General features: G+C 50.9%; 2 protein-coding genes across 2 annotated transcripts in view; one reads left to right on the top strand and one right to left on the bottom strand.

Annotated features, from left to right (window-relative positions):
• LOC137463846 (zinc finger protein 271-like) overlaps positions 1-17214 on the bottom strand; it is a 473788-nt gene that overhangs the window by 54741 nt on the left and 401833 nt on the right. The window lies entirely within an intron of this gene.
• Positions 15919-16931, top strand: LOC137463822 (olfactory receptor 14J1-like). The gene has a single exon (XM_068175212.1). It carries the CDS (start codon positions 15999-16001, stop codon positions 16929-16931), a length of 933 nt encoding a protein of 310 aa, XP_068031313.1. The 5' UTR covers positions 15919-15998.

The following is a 17214-nucleotide window of genomic DNA, read 5'->3' as shown; positions in this document are numbered from 1 at the left end:
GGATGGTGTTACGGGCCGTAGCACGAGACACAGGGGAGGTCTCCAATCATCCCGTGGTGGCTTCTAGCATGGTGAGCACGTAGCGCTCGCCTTGGTGTGTCTGGGGCAGTGTGATGTAGTCAATCTGCCAGGCCCCCCCATACCTATACTTGGACCACTGTCCACCATACCACAGGGGCTTCACTCACTTGGCCTGCTTGATCTCAGCACACGTCTCACAGTCATGGATAACCTGAGAAATACTGTCCATGGTTAGAGCCACCCCTTGATCTCGTGTCCACTTGTAGGTGGCATCTCTACCCTGATGGCCTGAGGCATCATGGGCCCATTGTGCTAGGAGCAACTCTCCCTTGTGTTGCCAATCCAAGTCTATCTTTGACACCTCTATCTTTGCAGCCTGATCTACCTGCTGATTGTTTTGCTGCTCTTCATTAGCTCTACTCTTAGGGACGAGGGCATCTATGTGGCGAACCTTCACAGGTAGTTTCTCTACCCGGATAGCAATGTCTTTCCACTCATCAGCAGCCCAAATTGGTTTTCCTCTATGCTGCCAGTTAGCCTCTTTCCATCTCTCTAGCCATCCCCACAGAGCATTGGCTACCATCCATGAATCAGTGTCGAGGTAGAGCTTTGGCCACTTCTCCCTTTCTGCAATGTCTAGGGCCAGTTGAACAGCTTTGAGTTCAGCAAGTTGACTTGATCCACCTTCTCCTTCAGTGGCCTCTGTGACCCATCATGTGGGGCTCCATACGGCTGCTTTCCACTTCTGATTCATCTCTACAATGTGACAGGAACCGTCAGTGAAAAGAGCGTAGCGTGTTTCCTCTGCTGGCAGTTGGTTGCATGGTGGAGCTTCTTCAGCCTGTGTCACTGGTTCTTGTTTTTCATCTGTGACACCAAAACTTTCACCTTGGGGCCAATTTGTAATTGCTTCCAAAATCCCCGGGCGATTCAGTTAACCAATATGGGCGTGCTGCGTGATGAGAGCAATCCACTTGCTCCATGTAGCACTGGTGGCATGGTGGGTGGAGGGAACCTTTCCTCTGAACATCCACCCCAGCACCGGTAGTCGGGGTGCCAGGAGGAGTTGTGCTTCCTTACCAATCACCTCTGAGGCGGCTTGGACTCCTTCATAGGCAGCCAAGATTTCATGCTCTGTTGGGGTGTAGTTGGCTTCAGACCCTCTGTAACTTTGACTCCAGAATCCTAATGGTCGACCTCGAGTCTCATCAGGCACCTTCTGCCAAAGACTCCAGGACAGACCATGGTTCCTGGCTGCAGAGTAGAGCGCGTTCTTCACATCTGGTTCAAGGGCTACTGCATGAGCAATTTCCTGCTTAATCTGGGTGAAAGCTTGTTGCTGCTCAGGGCCCCAATGGAACTCATTCTTCTTGCGGGTGACCATGTAAAGAGGGCTCACGATCTGACTGTACTCAGGAATGTGCATTCTCCAAAAGCCTATGGTGCCTAAGAAAACTTGTGTTTCCTTCTTATTGGTTGGTGGGGACATAGCTGTGATCTTGTTGATGACAACCGTAGGAATCTGACGCCATCCATCTTGCCACTTCACTCCCAAGAACTGGATCTCTCAAGCAGGTCCCTTAACTTTACTCTTCTTGATGGTGAAACCAGCTTCCAGGAGGATTCGGATGATTTTCTCCCCTTTCTCAAACACTTCTGCTGCTGTGTTCCCCCACACAGTGATGTCATTGATGTACTGCAGGTATTCCGGAGCTTCACCCTTTTCCAGTGCAGTCTGGATCAGTCCATGGCAGATGATAGGACTGTGCTTCCACCCCTGGGGCAGTCGGTTCCAGGTGTACTGCACTCCACTCCACATAAAGGCAAACTAAGGCCTGCATTCTGCTGCCAGAGGAATGGAGAAAAATGTGTTAGCAATGTCAGCAGTGGCGTACCACTTTGCTGCCTTGGACTCCAGCTCGTACTGGAGTTCCAGCATGTCTGGCACAGCAGCGCTCAGTGGTGGAGTCACTTCATTCAATGCACAGTAGTCCACTGTCAATCTCCATTCTCCATCAGACTTGCACACAGGCCAAATGGGGCTGTGGAAGGGTGAGTGGGTTTTGCTGACCACTTCTTGGCTCTCCAGCTCTCGAATCATCTTATGGATGGGAACCACAGCATCTCGAGTTGTTCTGTACTGTTGACGATGCACTGTTGAAGTGGCAATTGGTACCTTTGCTCTTCTCCCTTCAGAAGTCCTACTGTATTTGGACTTTCGGACAGTCCAGACAAGGTGTTCAATTGCTGGATGCCCTCTGTCACTGCAGCTGCTATCCCAAATGCCCACCTGAGTCCTTTTGGGTCTTTAAAATACCCCCTTTGGAGGTAATCTATGCCCAAAATGCATGGGGCCTCTGGGCCAGTCACAATAGGGTGTTTTTTTCCACTCATTTCCAGTCAGGCTCACCTCAGCTTCCACCAAGGTAAAGTCCTGTGATCCCCCTGTCATGCTTACAATGGAGACAGATTCTGCCCCCACATGTCTCGATGGGACTAATGTGCATTGTGCACCAGTATCGACCAAAGCCTTCTATTTTTGTGGTTCTGATGTGCCAGGCCAATGAATCCACACAGTCCAGAAAACACGGTTTTCTGTTGCCTCTACCTGGCTAGAGGCAGGGCCCCTCTAAGCTTGGTTATCCTTCTTTCCTTGGGCATATGTCTTAGAGCTTCCTTCAAGGAGATCGGACATCATCATCATCATCATCATTATACCTGGCAGCTTGGCTACGGGCAACTGGAGCCGCTTTCCTTTTGGTGGAACTTCCTCTCTGAGTCTTGCCTTCCTTCAATTCACACACCCATAATGCCAGAACAGCAGTAGATTTTCTGTCCCATCTCCTCATGTTTTCTCCGCAATCACTTAGGAAGAACCACAGCTCAGCTCGTGGGGTGTACCTTCTCTCCCCATCTGGGGAACGTCTGCGTTGGATACCAGGGCCTCTAATTTGTACTGCCGAGATTTGAAGAAGGTCCTCTTTAATCTCCTCCCTGTATTTCTTGTGATTCTCCTCTATCTTGTCTTCTAATTTCTGCAGACGTGTTTCCACTGCTGCAATTCTGGCATCTGTTCGGCCATACACAGCATCTGCATATGCCCAGAGCTTCTTCGCCATATTGAGCACGGTCTCATCCTTCTCATCCCGCTTCATTATTGCTAAAGCAGAAGCGCATTCATGTGGCCCCAGCCGTACAAGTTTTCGCCACATCACAGATGTACATGGTACCATGTCTGGATTCCTAGTTGTTGTGTCATCTGAGAAGATAATCTCTGCCACTGCCATTTCTCTCAGGCGTTGCATCCCTTGTTCTATAGTCTTCCACTGGGTCTGCTGCATATGAAGATCATCTGCACACAGGTATCTTTGTGCTACACTTTCCAGGAGCCGTGCCCAGAGGCTGTGAGGTTTAGCCCCCCTTCATCATTCCATGGTCGATGACAGGATCATGTGACAGGGATCCCAAATGCCTCGCTTCAGTGCCGTCCAGAATTGTAGCTTCACCTGCAGCATCCCAAAGATGGACCAACCAACTAATTATAGACTCATCAGGTTGTCAAATGTAATCCTTTCTTAGGCCACGGAGGTCCTTTAGGGAAAAGGACTCAATATTGGCTTCTGATCTTGTACCAGTTTCTTTGACTCCTGATTTTGTGTCAGGAGGCGTTGAGGGTCCTTCTCCTGCATCATAATCATCATCGTCATCCACTGGTCGATCGGTCTTGTCTGTGCACTTTCCACTTCTCGTGCTGGTAGCAACAGCCACTGATTGAGGCTTACAGTCTGGTTTAGCTGCTGGCCTCGAGCCTGGGCTGTTGGCTGCAGCCTGAGTGACTGGGATCGCTGCTGATTTATCTCCCTGCCCCCCTTCCTCTGTCTGCTGCCCTACAGGACCTAGCAGAGTGCGATAAGCATGTGCCAGGGCCCAGCTCACTGCAATGATCTTTTTCTCCTTAGGGGTATCATGGCACTTCTCTTTCAGGTACTTTGCCACCTCAGATGGGTTCTGAATTTGTTCACATGGAAAGTCCCAGACTATAGGGTCAGAAAACTCCTTTAAGATTTGGCCCATTTCCCACACCACTCAGGATTTCTCACACCTGGGTCTACTCCTGGGTCAGGGGTCTCATCAGCCCTTCTAGAAATCTCAGCCCTCATTCTAGAGAAGCTGCAGACTGTATAGAGAAAGCTTACCAAATTAAATACCAGAAAGATGGTCTCTTTAACATTCAGGGGAAACTGAACATTCTCCAATAGGGATGTAACAGATTCAGAGGAGAAGAAGGAAAGCAAAGGCTGAAAAGCCTCATCTCCTGCTTCTCCTCTAACAAACTGGGTGCACAACCATAACCATGAACCAAACATTCCTGGAACAGACTCCAGCACCTTTATAAACCTCCTGCAAGCCATTACAACTAAGCCCAGCCCAATGGATATTCTGGTCAGTGCCCTTCTACTGCAAAAACTACGTATTAGGGACAATACCGGAGCTATTTCGGGATAAGAAAATAAACCTAAGGACCATAGAGGTATTAAGACCTCAAAAAACCCTAGGGACCAGAAACACATGCAGGCCTGCACCTCAAGAGACATTATGAATTCAAAAAGCATAGCCAGTAACTCTCTATACCAGCCCAGAGTAATTGCAACCAAAATATGATTAGAACAGGGTTTTTTCCACTCTCTCGAGCCACGAGTTGGGTGCCAAAATATTTGCCCTAGTTAAGAGCAAATTTGGGAGAAGACCTCTGGAAGGAGCCCCCAGAAAGCAAATCTGCCACAGCCCCTCCCCCACCTGGTTCAGGAAGAATTTCCTGGGAGAGAAGTGGAAAAAAAAACATGTTTATTTAAAAAGCAAAACACTCCCCAACACAAAAAACAACACCAGATGACAAAACTCTTTCACCGTTCTGAAGAGATGACAAATTCAGAAAGTCTCTCTGGGAGTGGTCGCCCGGTTCTCGGTCTCCAGTGCTGGGGATGGCTGCTGCAGGTCACAAAATGCTGGCTCTCGGTATTTCTTGGTGTTTCCCAGGTTCCAGTCCAGAGCAGGTTGGGATGGTATTCAGAAAAGGGAAAAGAAAAAAAAACCAGTCCAGGGAAAAAATTGGATTGCCTAGCTAAACTAACTAATAAGCAAAAGCAAAAAACAGGAGCGAGAGCAAAGCAAAGCAAGCAAGCCAGCAAGCCAGCAATCCAGCAAGCCAGCTTCCCCTAGACACAGACCATGGCGGGGAGTTGAGCCGGCTGATAACAAGACAAAACAAACCTTCACTTTCAGAGTCAGTCCTGAAGGCACAGAACATAATATCAAACATAAACAGAACACACGACTGGGGATACAAGCACCATAATGTCACCCTAGGACACTAACCGAGGGAGTTCCACTAAAGTGAAGATAGTCTCAACCTCCCATGACTGAGCAGCTGGGTATGATCTGTCAGATCCCCTTGAAGATACCTCTACCGTGTATGCCCAGGAAAGAAATAATAACCAGGGTTAGAGGGGCCCTGCCTCTAGCCAGGAACAGGCACAGGAAAACCGGATCTTCTGGACAGTGTGGATCCAATGGCCTGGCATATCAGAGCCACAAAAATGCGACGCCTTAGTTGACACTGGTGCACAGTGTACCCTGATACCATTGGGACATGTGAGGGCAGAACCTGTTTCCATTGCTGGGGTGACGGGGGGATCACAGCAATTGGCCCTGTTGGGAGCCGAGGTGGGCCTGACTGGGAAGGAGTGGCAGAAACATCCTATTGTGACCGGCCCAGAGGCCCTGGGTATTCTGGGCATAGACTTCCTCCAGAACGGCAATTACAAAGAACCAAAGGGACTCAGGTGGGCTTTTGGCATAGCTGCTGTAGAGGCAGAGGACATTAAGCAGTTGAACACCTTGCCTGGACTGTCAAAGCATCCATCTGCAGTAGGACTCCTAAGGGTGGAAGAGCAACAAGTACCAATTGCCACCTCGACAGTGCACTGCTGGCAGTATCGGACGAATCAAGGTGCCGTGATCCCCATCCACAGAACGATCCATTAGGTGGAGAGCCAAGGGATGGTCAGCAAAACCCACTCACCCTTCAACAGTCCCATTTGACCTGTGCACAAGTCTCAATGGAGATTGGCTGTGGACTATCGTGCCTTGAATGAAGTGACTCCACCGCTGAACGCTGCTGTACTGGACATGCTGGAACTCCAGTACGAGCTGGAGTCCAAGGCAGCAAAGTGGTACGCCACTGTTGACATTGCTAACACGTTTTCCTCCACTCCTCTGGCAGCAGAATGCAGGCCTTAGTTTGCCTTTACGTGGAGTGGAGTGCAGTACACCTGGAACCGACTGCCCCAGGGGTGGAAGCACAGTCCTATCATCTGCCATGGACTGATCCAGGCTGCACTGGAAAAGGGTGAAGCTCCAGAACACCTGCAGTACCTCAATGGCATCATTGTGTGGGGGAACACGGCAATGGAAGTATTTGAGAAAGGAGAGAGGATCATCCAGTTTCTGCTGGAAGCCGGCTTCGCCATCAAGGAGAGCAAAGTCAAGGGACTTGCCCGAGAGATCCAGTTCCTGGGGGTAAAGTGGCAAGACGGATTGTGTCAGATTCCCACTGAGGTCACCAAAAGGATCACCAACCAGCAAGAAGGAAACATGAGCTTTCCTAGGTGCCATAGGTTTTTGGAGAATGCACATTCCCGAGTACAGCCAGATTGTGAGCCCTCCCTACCTGGTCACCTGCAAGAAGAACGATAATTCCTCTGGGGTCCTGAGCAGCAACAAGCTTTCGCCCCGATCAAGCAGGAGATTGCTCAGGCAGTAGCCCTTGGCCCAGTCAGGATGGGACCAGAGATGAAGAATGTGCTCTACTCTGCAGCTGGGAACAATGGCTTGTCCTGGAGCCTTTGGCAGAAGGTGCCTGGGGAGACTCGAGGCCAACCACTGGGATTCTGCAGCTGAAATTACAGAGGGTCTGAAGCCAAATACACTCCCACAGAGAAGGAAATCTTGGCTGCCTATGAAGGAGTTCAAGCTGCCTCCGAGGTGATTGCCACAGAAGCACCACTCCTCCTGGCACCCTGACTGACGCCACTGGGGTGGATGTTTAAAGGAAAGGTTCCCACTACCCTCCACGACACTGCTGCCACATGGAGCAAATGGATTACTCTCATCATGCAGCACACCCGGATTGGAAACCTGAATTGCCCTGGGATTTTGGAGATAATTACAAACTGGCTGCTGGTGAGAACTTTGGTCTCACTGACGGAGAGCAGCAGGAACAAGTGACAAGGGCTAAAGAAGCTCCACCATGCAACCAACTACCAGCAGAGGAAACTCAATACTCTGTTTTCACTGACAGTTCCTGTGGCATCGTAGGGATGAACTGGAAGTGGAAAGCAGCCGTATGGAGCCCCACACGACACGTAACACAAGCTACCGAAGGAGAAGGTGGATCAAGTCAACTTGCTGAAGTCAAGGCCGTTCAGCTGGCCCTGGACATTGCTGAGAGAGAGAAGTGACCAAAGCTCGACCTTTATATGGATTCTTGGATGGTAGCTAATGCTCTGTGGGGCTGGCAGGAAAGGTGGAAAAAGGCCAACTGGCAGCATAGAGGAAAACGTGTCTGGGCTACTGATGAGTGGAAAGACATTGCCTCTTGGGTAGAAAATGTGTGTGTGAAAGTCTGTCATGTAGATGCCCATGTCCCCAAGAGTCGGGCTAATGAGGAACACTGAAACAACGAGCAGGTAGATCAGGCTGCAATGATAGAGGTGTCAAAGATAGACTTGAATTGGCAACATAATGGGGAATTGTTCCAAGCTCAATGGGCCCATGAAGCCTCAGGCCATCAGGGCAGAGATGCCACTTTTAAGTGGGCATGAGACCGAGGGGTGGATTTAACCATGGACAGTATTTCTCAGGTTATCCATGACTGTGAGACGTGTGCTGAGATCAAGCAGGCCAAGCGGGTGAAGCCCCTGTGGTATGGTGGGCAGTGGTCCAAGTACAGGTATGGGGAGGCCTGGCAGATTGACTACATCACACTGCCCCAGACACTCCAAGGCAAGCGCTACGTGCTCACAGTGGTAGAAGCCACCACGGGATGGTTGGAGACCTCCCCTGTGCCTCATGCCACTGCCCGGAACACCATCCTGGGCCTTGAAAAGTAAATCCTGTGCAGGCATGGTACCCCTGAGAGGATTGGGTCTGACAACGGGACTCATTTCAAGAACAGCCTTATCAACACCTGGGCTAGGGAACATGGCATTGAGTGGGTGTACCATATCCCCTACCATGCACCAGCTGCAGGCAAAGTGGAGAGGTACAATGGAATGTTTAAAACCTCCTTGAAAGCATTGGGTGGGGGATCTTTCAAGAACTGGGAGCAGCATTTAGCAAAGGCCACCTGGTTAGTTAACACCCGAGGTTCCACCAATGGAGCAGGTCCTGCCCAGTCTGAGTCCCTGAGTATAGTAGACGGAGATAAAGTCCCAGTGGCACATATCAGAGGTTTGTTAGGGAAGACAGTGTGGATCAATTCTGCCTCGAGTACAGACAAACCATTTGTGGGATTGTCTTTGCTCAGGGACCAGGTTGTACATGGTGAATAATGCAGAAATATGGAAGAACACAATGTGTACCTCAGGGAGATCTGATTGTGGGGTGAGCCTCATATGCAAATATCACTGTTTGCTGGATGTTACTGCCACTGTCTTTACATTAAACCACACCAACATGAGACAGAAGGAAATATTTAAGTGTCAAAGGTTTGAGCAAGAGAGATAGAAGGAAATGTGTAAGTGTCGAAGATTTGAGCAAGTGAGATGGAAGGATGAGTAAGTGAAAGATGGAAGTTTTAACTTGATGAAGTTTTTACATGAATTTTGGTAGTATGTTGACGATTTGGAGATAAGGTGTGGAATGTCCTATGGTGACGTTATGGTGCTTGTATCCCCAATCGTGTGTTCTGTTTGTGCCTGATATTACGTTCTGTGTCTTCAGGACTGACTCTGAAAGTGAAGGTTTGTTTTGTCTTGTTATCAGCCAGCTCACCTCCCCCATGGTTTGTGTCTAGGAGAGGCTAGGTTTCCTTGCTTGCTTGCTGGCTTGCTTGCTTTCGCTTTGCCCTTGCTTTTGCTTTTGCTTATTAGTTAGTTGTTTTTTTTGTATTGGGGAGTGTTCTGCTTGTTGAATAACAGGGTTTTTTTCCACTTCTCTCCAAGGAAATTCTTTCCGAACCAGGTAGGGGAGGGGCCATGGGGGGGGGGATTACTTTCTGGGGGCTCCTCCTGGAGGATTTCTCCCAAATTTGCCCTAAACTAGGACACCTTGGCATGTCAAGGGCTGCTTCTCACCTGCCCTGAAGCACTGGGGCTCTGGGCTTTCCTTCCTATGGGAGAGAACTCTCCTTCTCCTCCAGGGACCCAGGGCCAAAACCAGGATTCCTTCTCCAAATGTCTTTATATGCAAAGATTGTTCCCAGATGAAATCTGCCAGGAGAGACAGGTCTGGCTGCCTTGGCCACCCAGGGCCACCTCTCATCTGCCTTTAAGACACTGGGACCATGTACTTTTCTTTCTTATGGGAAAAGAACATCCATCTCAACTAGGCACCCATGGCCAAAACTGGGGATCTGCCTCCAGAATTCCCTATATCCAAGGATAGCTCCCAGACAAAAGCTGCCAGGGGAGACAAGTCTGTCTGGCCTTGGCTTCCTGAGGGCTGGCACTCATGTGCCTCTGAAACACTGGGGCTCTGTGCTTTCCTTGCTAATGAAAAGAACGCCTCTTCCTTTCCAGGTGCCCACGGCCAAAATTGAGATTCCACTTCCAAAATGCCCTGTGTCCAAGGATAGCCCCTAGAGGAAAGGTGCCAGGAGAGACAGGTCTGGCTGGCTTGGCCTAAGGGTGGCCACCTTTCATCTTCTTCCAGAACACTTGGATTTTGTGCTTTTCTTTCCTATAGGAAAAAGCCATCCATCCTGACCAGGCGCCCATGGCCAAAACTGGGATTCCGCCTCCAAAATTCCGTACATCCAAGGATTGCTCCCCAGTGAAAGCAGCCAGGACTTAAAGGTTTGGCTGCCCTTGGCCTCTAGGGAGCTGCCTCTCACCTGCCTCAAAACACTGGGGCTCGATGCTTTCCTTCCTATGGAAAAGAGCCGTCCTTCTTCTCAAGGTGTCCGTGGTCGAAATTGAGATTCCTCCTCCCAGATTTCATATATACAAGGATCCCTTCATGACAAAAGGTGCCAGGACAAACAGGTCTGTCTGGCTTGGCCACCGAGGAGCCACCTCTCTCCTCTTCTGCCTTTGAAACACTTGGGCTCTGTGCTTTCCTTCCTTTGGAAAAGAACCGTCCTTCTTATCTATGCAGAAATACCCAAAATTGGGGTTGCACCTCCAAAATTCCCTATATCCAAGGGTTGCTCCCAGGCAAAATCTGCCAGTACCGTCAAGTCTGGCTGGCCTTGGCCTCTGGTGGCTGCCCCTGCCACACTGGGGCTTGGTTCTTCCCTTCCCATGGAGATCACTGTGACACAGTGGGGACCTCATGGAAGCAAGGGGATCATTGTGGCACCACTGGAGCCCATGGAACCAAGGGGCCATGGTGACACAGCGGGGCTTCATGGACCCAGAGACCATTATGACTCTGTGGGGCCTGATGGAACCATGGAGACCATTCTGACCCTTCATGGCCTCGTGTCACCAAGGGGGCATTGTGACACCTCAGGGCCTCATGGAAGCAAGGGACCATTGAGACACTGTGGGGCCCCATGGAACCGAGGGAACATGGAAAAGGTCTGGCTGGCTTGGCCTCCCAGGGGCCACCTGACAGATCAGGCTGACCTTGGAATGTTGAGGACTGCCTCTCATCAGCTCCTGGAGCACTGGGGCTTGGTGCTTTCCTTGCTAAGGGAATAAACTTTCCCTCTTTTCAGATGCCCATTGCCAAAATTGGTAAGCTCCCTAAAAAATTACCTCCATGCAAAGGTATCTCTCAGAAAAAAACCTGCTAGCTCTGGCTGGCTTTGGCCTCCAGTGGTCACCTCTCATCTGCCCCTGGAACAGAGGGCTCTGTTCCTTCCTTCCTATGGATAAAAAACAGCCTTCTTGCCAAAGACCATGGCAAAAATTAGAACTTGGCTTCCCAAATCCCGTATATCCAAGGATTGCTCCCAGACAAAAGTAGCCAGGACAGACAGGTCAGGCTGGCCCTTGCTCTGGTGATTTTCTTAGACTATGAGCTGAATGTTTTCATTTGAAAACACCCTGGAGAGGGCCTGGAGATCTCCTAAGTTGGGATTTTGAGCCCTCGGGCACATGACCACTACATATGGACAAAGGAGCTCTGTGCTCTGTGCTGTTGTGGTGGTTTTGCATCACGGAGGAGATGTCCTGAGAAAAGCTGCTAGCAGTTTCCCCCGTGTCTGACAAAAAACCAATCAGTAATTAGCTTTGAGAGCTGACAATCTGTTAAACCACCAAGGAAACTGCACACGCCTCTGTGAAGACACAAGTTAAAGATGGAGAAGCCTGGCTGGGTCTGTTTCCCTTCTGGCCAGCAAAGAGGTGACCAGGCCGGCCCAGCCCCGTCTCAGCCAGGCCAGGCCGGGCGGCTCCTGCCGTGGGGCCGGGCCCCTTCCCAGGGAGCCGCCAGGCCCCATCGGCTGCCGGGCAGGGCAGGGGAGGCCGCGGGGCCGAGGCCGGGCCGGGCCGTGGCTGCGGTTGCTGACATCTGGCCGCTACCGAGCCCTGCCCCGCCGCCAGCCCGGGCCCAGCCAGGATCCGCCGGGCCCCAGGAGCAGCCCCGGGCCGGGCCGGCTCGGCCAAGGTTCTGCCGCCCTTGGGGTTCGCCCACAACCAGCGGGCAGGGGAGGAGAAGCCATGGGCCCCGGCCGTGCTGCTGCTGTGCTCTGGCCTGGCTGCTGAGATCCTGGCCCTGCCCCAGCGCGGCCCAGCCTGACACAGCCCCAGCACAGCCGCTGCAGAAACCTCCATGGTAAAACAGCTCCGGCCGCAAGTACCGAGCCCGGCCGGGGTCACGGAACCATCTGCAGGCCCCGGCTAAGATATTGACTCTTCCAGTGCTTCCATCCTCCCTCGAGTGAGAGAAAAGGACAAAGTGCAGGCACACACAGGAGCAACATGAAGACACCGAGGTCAGTGAAGAGGAAGTTGGGTCCCAGATGGAAGGGATGGAAGGAGACACCTTGATCTTGGGGCTGAAATCCTCTGGTAACGCTATGGAGAAGGATGTAATTGATACATCAGACAATAACGCATTAAAAAGTATGGGGAGATGATTTGTTTAGCAAAGGCCTCCGTGCTAATTTAAGGAAATGTTGAAGTAGCTGTGATCCCATAAGAAGTTTGAACAATGAAAGACAGCAGAGTGATGAGAACCTATGCCCCCAGGGAGAGAAGAAGACCTCTGTTTCCAGAGATGAAGATGATTTCAGAAATAAAAGAAGAGAACCTTTGCTCTTATACAGCTCATCTTTAAACTAATACCCCATAAGCTGGCATGGCTGATAAACACAGCTCAGGGAAAAGCTGTGAAAAAATGGGAGGGATTTCACAATTACAGATTTTTCCTAGGCAGCTGCTATTCATGGAAATGAAAAGCCATGAGATAACTGTTGTCTTGTGGAGAAGTCTCCATAACATTTACAAGAGGAACTTCTCTTTCTAAGTCAACCAAAGAAAGACTATTCTAGAGCTGGAAAACTGGCTGAAATTTAAGGTTTTGTCTCTTTTCATTGTCAGGTTGTATGGAGAGAGGAAGTGTTCTGAAAGTTTTGTTCTGATCCTTATTACTCTTTATTTTAGTTACTATTAATAAACTTTTCTTTATACCCTTTTAAAGTTTTGAGCCCACTTTGCCTTTCTCCTAATATTATCTAAGAAATTAGTAAGTATATTCTAGTGAGTGCCCTGGTAATTAGCCAACACAGAACCCACCACAGTAATTAACGCATCGGCCGAGAAATCTCAAATTGGCGAACCAAAGCCAATACAAATCTTCCTGATGAACTGCCTCAGACAAGAAGGAAATCAAGGCACAGCCATGGCTTCTCAGGATTTGTTTGATCCTCATGAGCCCCGTGGTGCATTTGGAGCTGATCCCTGGAACCTCAGTGCCCGAGAGGAGATTGCACAAACCTTTCCAGGAGTCAAAGGCAGAAGAAAACCCCAAAGTGTCTCAAAGCATAAATGGGACCCAGTGAGGTCCATCCCCAACACAGGCTCCTCATGGACTCCTTGGAGGAGAGAATTGGAGGCCAGGATGGCACAAAAACCTCTCAGAGACTCAAATTGCACAAAAACCTCTCAGTATGGAAAGGAAAATCTAAAGTACCTTTAAAAACTTGAGTATCTCAAAGCATTAATGAGCCCCACTGAGTGTCAGTGCAAAGCTCTCAAGGGACTCGTTAAAGCAGATAATTGGGGCCATGATTGCACAAAGCTCTCACAGAGTCTGGATCAAAAGGGAAACACCAAGTACCTGAAAAGAACTGAAGTACCTTGAAGCATTAATGAGCCCCACTGAGTGTTGTTCCTGACAAAGTCTCTCCAGGGACTAATTACAGCAGATAATTGGAGGCCATGACTGCACAAAGCTCTCAGAGACTCCAAGGCAAAAGCCAAAGCCAAAGTGCTTTGAAAAACCTGCAGTCCCTGGGAGCATGAAGGAGCCCCCAGGGCCATTCCTGAGCAAGGCTCCCCAGGGACTCTTTCCAGCAGATCCTTGAGGCCACTGGGATGTGGGCTAGGGGGGGATGCTGAGGGCAGGACAAGGGGGTGAGAGTGCCCAGCCTGGCTGGGGCTGTGCCAGGAGGCCCCAGTGCCTCAGGACAAGGTGTCTCCTGACAGCCCTTGATGGCACAGACCCTGCTGTGCCCCAGGGCACCAGGACTTGGCTTCTCTTTGTCCCCACCTGTCATCAGTGCCTCCAGTTCTCTGCTCTGCCTGGGGCCTGGGGACACTTTCTCAGTCGTGTCCCTCAGTGGGACCCATTAAAAGTCAAAGAAACTTTGGAGTTGGATTCTGACTTGGAGTTCTGGAGAGGTTTCTGCAGCTCCCTCTCAGGGCCTGATGTTCAGGGCCTGAGCACAAAGCCCCAGAGGGTCATTAAAGTCCTTGTGCTGTGTCTGTGCTGCTGAGCTGGGCCGGGCTCCTGGCACAGAGGGTGATCCTGGTAACCAAGGAGAGCTTCAAAAGCACATTTCTCTGGATGAGCAGCTCTTCTCCCAGCCCAGCAGGGCTGGGGCACTGCCTGCAGCCAGCCCGGGCACAGCACAGAGGCACAGAGAGCTTCCATCAGTCAGGGCTGGGAAGGTGCTGAGAAGTGCCTGGGGCAGAATCACTGGCAGCCCTTGGCACAGGAACCTCTGGCTGCAGGACAATGCAGCTGCAGCTCCTGGAGTGATCTCCTACAGCTGGAACATCCCAATGCCCACAGACCCTGTGAGTACAACTCTGAGTATTTCTGGTACAGGGGAGGTGAAATGCTCATGAAGCTCTGATATGCTGAGGGGTTCTGATCAGTCATAGAATATTTCCAAGACAAGGATTCTGATAAAAATGAGGAAATTTCCTAAGAATTTTTATTCAGTTTCGTACTGTTGGAGAATGGCAGGGGGGGAGGAATAGATAGTAACAGTTGATTATGAATTTTGACAAGCACCTGAGACATCCAAACTATTACCTTTAGTGATCAATAGGGCCACAGTAGATCCCTAATGTGCTTTCAGCCACTCTGCCCATGGACAGCATCAGCATCACCTCTGCTGGAGCCATCAGGCTCAGTCTGAGCTGTCCTTTCTCCAAGCTGCAAACAGAACCTGCCCCCAGCCAGTGCCCTGCAAACAGGCAGGGTTCTGTCAGAGTGCACAGAGATTTGGGGTCTGTGAGTGCTGGCAGGGAGAGCTCAGGCACAGGGAAACACCTGCAGGAGGAAAATCCCCAGGAAGCAGAGAGAAGATCAGGCAAGGAGAGAAAGCAAAACCCAGAAATGCTGTGGCAGGGAGAGTTTAGAGATGTCCAGAGGATCCCCTCCAGTGCAGCCCCTCCCTCTGAACAAGCCCCCTCCCTCCTGTCCCCCCAGCCAAGCCTCTGCCCTCAGGGCCGGGGCTCCAAGGCGTGCAGCCCCTCCTGTGCAGGCAGAGCTGCAGCAGAGCCGTGGGGCAGCTCTGCAGCCCCGGGCCCAGTTCCCTCTGCAGAGCACAGGGGTGGGAGCAGCTGCCCGGCACTGGGGGCTCTGGGAGGGGGCACAGCTGGCTCAGGGTGACACAGCTGTCCCCAGTGCCCAGCTCTGGGCAATGCTGTCAGTGCAGCCAGGGAAGGAGCTGCATCTCCCTGCATCCAGTGCCATCAGAAGGACACTTGGAAGTCTCCCTGAGATTTCAGCCCACGCTGGGAGCTCCAATCCAGGGTGCAAACCTGTCCTAGAGCATCTCTGAGTTATAAGGTTGATGGGGAAAGGCAGAGGTGTTGTGACACTGAAAATGCTGCTGGGTTGATGAAATGAGCAACGTGAGTCCTTGGCTACAAATGTGGAGCTGGGCTGTGCTGGATCCATCTGCTCTCAGTAGTACCCGGTAACATTTTAGGGGAAGCATGGAAAGGTGATCACCCACCACCTGAGAAAGGTTAAAGCCCAGAGAAACTCTGTACAGGTCACAATGACAGACCATCTCCACGTACTCTCCTCTCATCACTTTGACTCACAGAACTTGCTCTGTTCTCCCTGAGAGCAGCAGAAATTCTGAGGGTTTCTGATATCCAAGAATACCAGCAGAAATACAGGCAAGCTTCTAAAGAAAACCCCAGAACTCAAAAATACTAAAGACAGTGTCTGTGTGTTCCAGAGGAGGGTGTATGGGCAATGGCTTTGATTTTGTTTACAGGTATCTCCTCTAACTCTTCTCTGTCTTTTCTCCATGAACAGGTCCCCATGTGCAGCCACAGCCAATGTCCAACAGCAGCTCCATCAGCCACTTCCTCCTGCTGGCACTGGCAGACACGCGGCAGCTGCAGCTCCTGCACTTCTGCCTCTTCCTGGGCATCTCCCTGGCTGCCCTCCTGGGCAACGGCCTCATCATCAGCGCCGTAGCCTGCGGCCACCACCTGCACACACCCATGTTCTTCTTCCTGCTCAACCTGGCCCTCAGCGACCTGGGCTCCATCTGCACCACTGTCCCCAAAGCCATGCACAATTCCCTCTGGGACACCACCACCATCTCCTGCACAGGATGTGCTGCACAGCTCTTTTTCTTTCTGTTCTTCATGTCAGCAGAATATTCTCTCCTGACCATCATGTGCTACGACCGCTACGTGTCCATCTGCAAACCCCTGCACTACGGGACCCTCCTGGGCAGCAGAGCTTGTGCCCACATGGCAGCAGCTGCCTGGGCCAGTGCCTTTCTCAATGCTCTGCTGCACACGGCCAATACATTTTCCCTGCCCCTGTGCCATGGCAATGCCCTGGGCCAGTTCTTCTGTGAAATCCCCCAGATCCTCAAGCTCTCCTGCTCCAAATCCCACCTCAGGGAACTTGGGCTCATTGCTGTTAGTGCCTTTTTGGTATTTGGTTGTCTTGTGTTCATGGTTTTCTCCTATGTGCAGATCGTCAGGGCCGTGCTGAGGATCCCCTCTAAGCAGGGACGGCACAAAGCCTTTTCCACCTGCCTCCCTCACCTGGCCGTGCTCTCCTTGTTCCTCAGCACTATTATGTTTGCTCACCTGAAGCCCCCCTCCATCTCCTCCCCATCCCTGGATCTGGCCCAGTCACATCTGTACTCGGTGGTGCCTCCAGCCCTGAACCCCCTCATCTACAGCCTGAGGAACCAGGAGCTCAGGGCTGCAGTGTGGACATTGATGACTGGACAATTTCAGAAACATTAAACTGCTGGCCAATTTCTGCAAATCACTTGTAATAAAAGTAATCTTTGATACTTCTTGATGGTTTCATTTTGGAGGTTTTTTTTATTTTTTTTTTTAATATTGTCCACAAATAAATGTCACTGTTTGTGCCATTTCTCATTTTATTTCTCTCTACCTTCCCTGTTGCCACAGACTGTGTCAATGAGGGGCTGCGCTCTCCGTGGCTTTAAAGGAACTCAAGGATGTCCCAGCAGAGTTTTCTGCAGAGATGCCCTTTTGTTGCCTTCTCTGGAGCTGCAGCAGC

This window comes from Anomalospiza imberbis, chromosome 30, assembly GCF_031753505.1.
Source record: "Anomalospiza imberbis isolate Cuckoo-Finch-1a 21T00152 chromosome 30, ASM3175350v1, whole genome shotgun sequence".
Lineage (NCBI taxonomy): Eukaryota > Metazoa > Chordata > Aves > Passeriformes > Viduidae > Anomalospiza > Anomalospiza imberbis.
The sequence above is the reverse complement of the archived record's forward strand: the minus strand, read 5'-3'. Positions and strand labels throughout refer to the sequence as shown.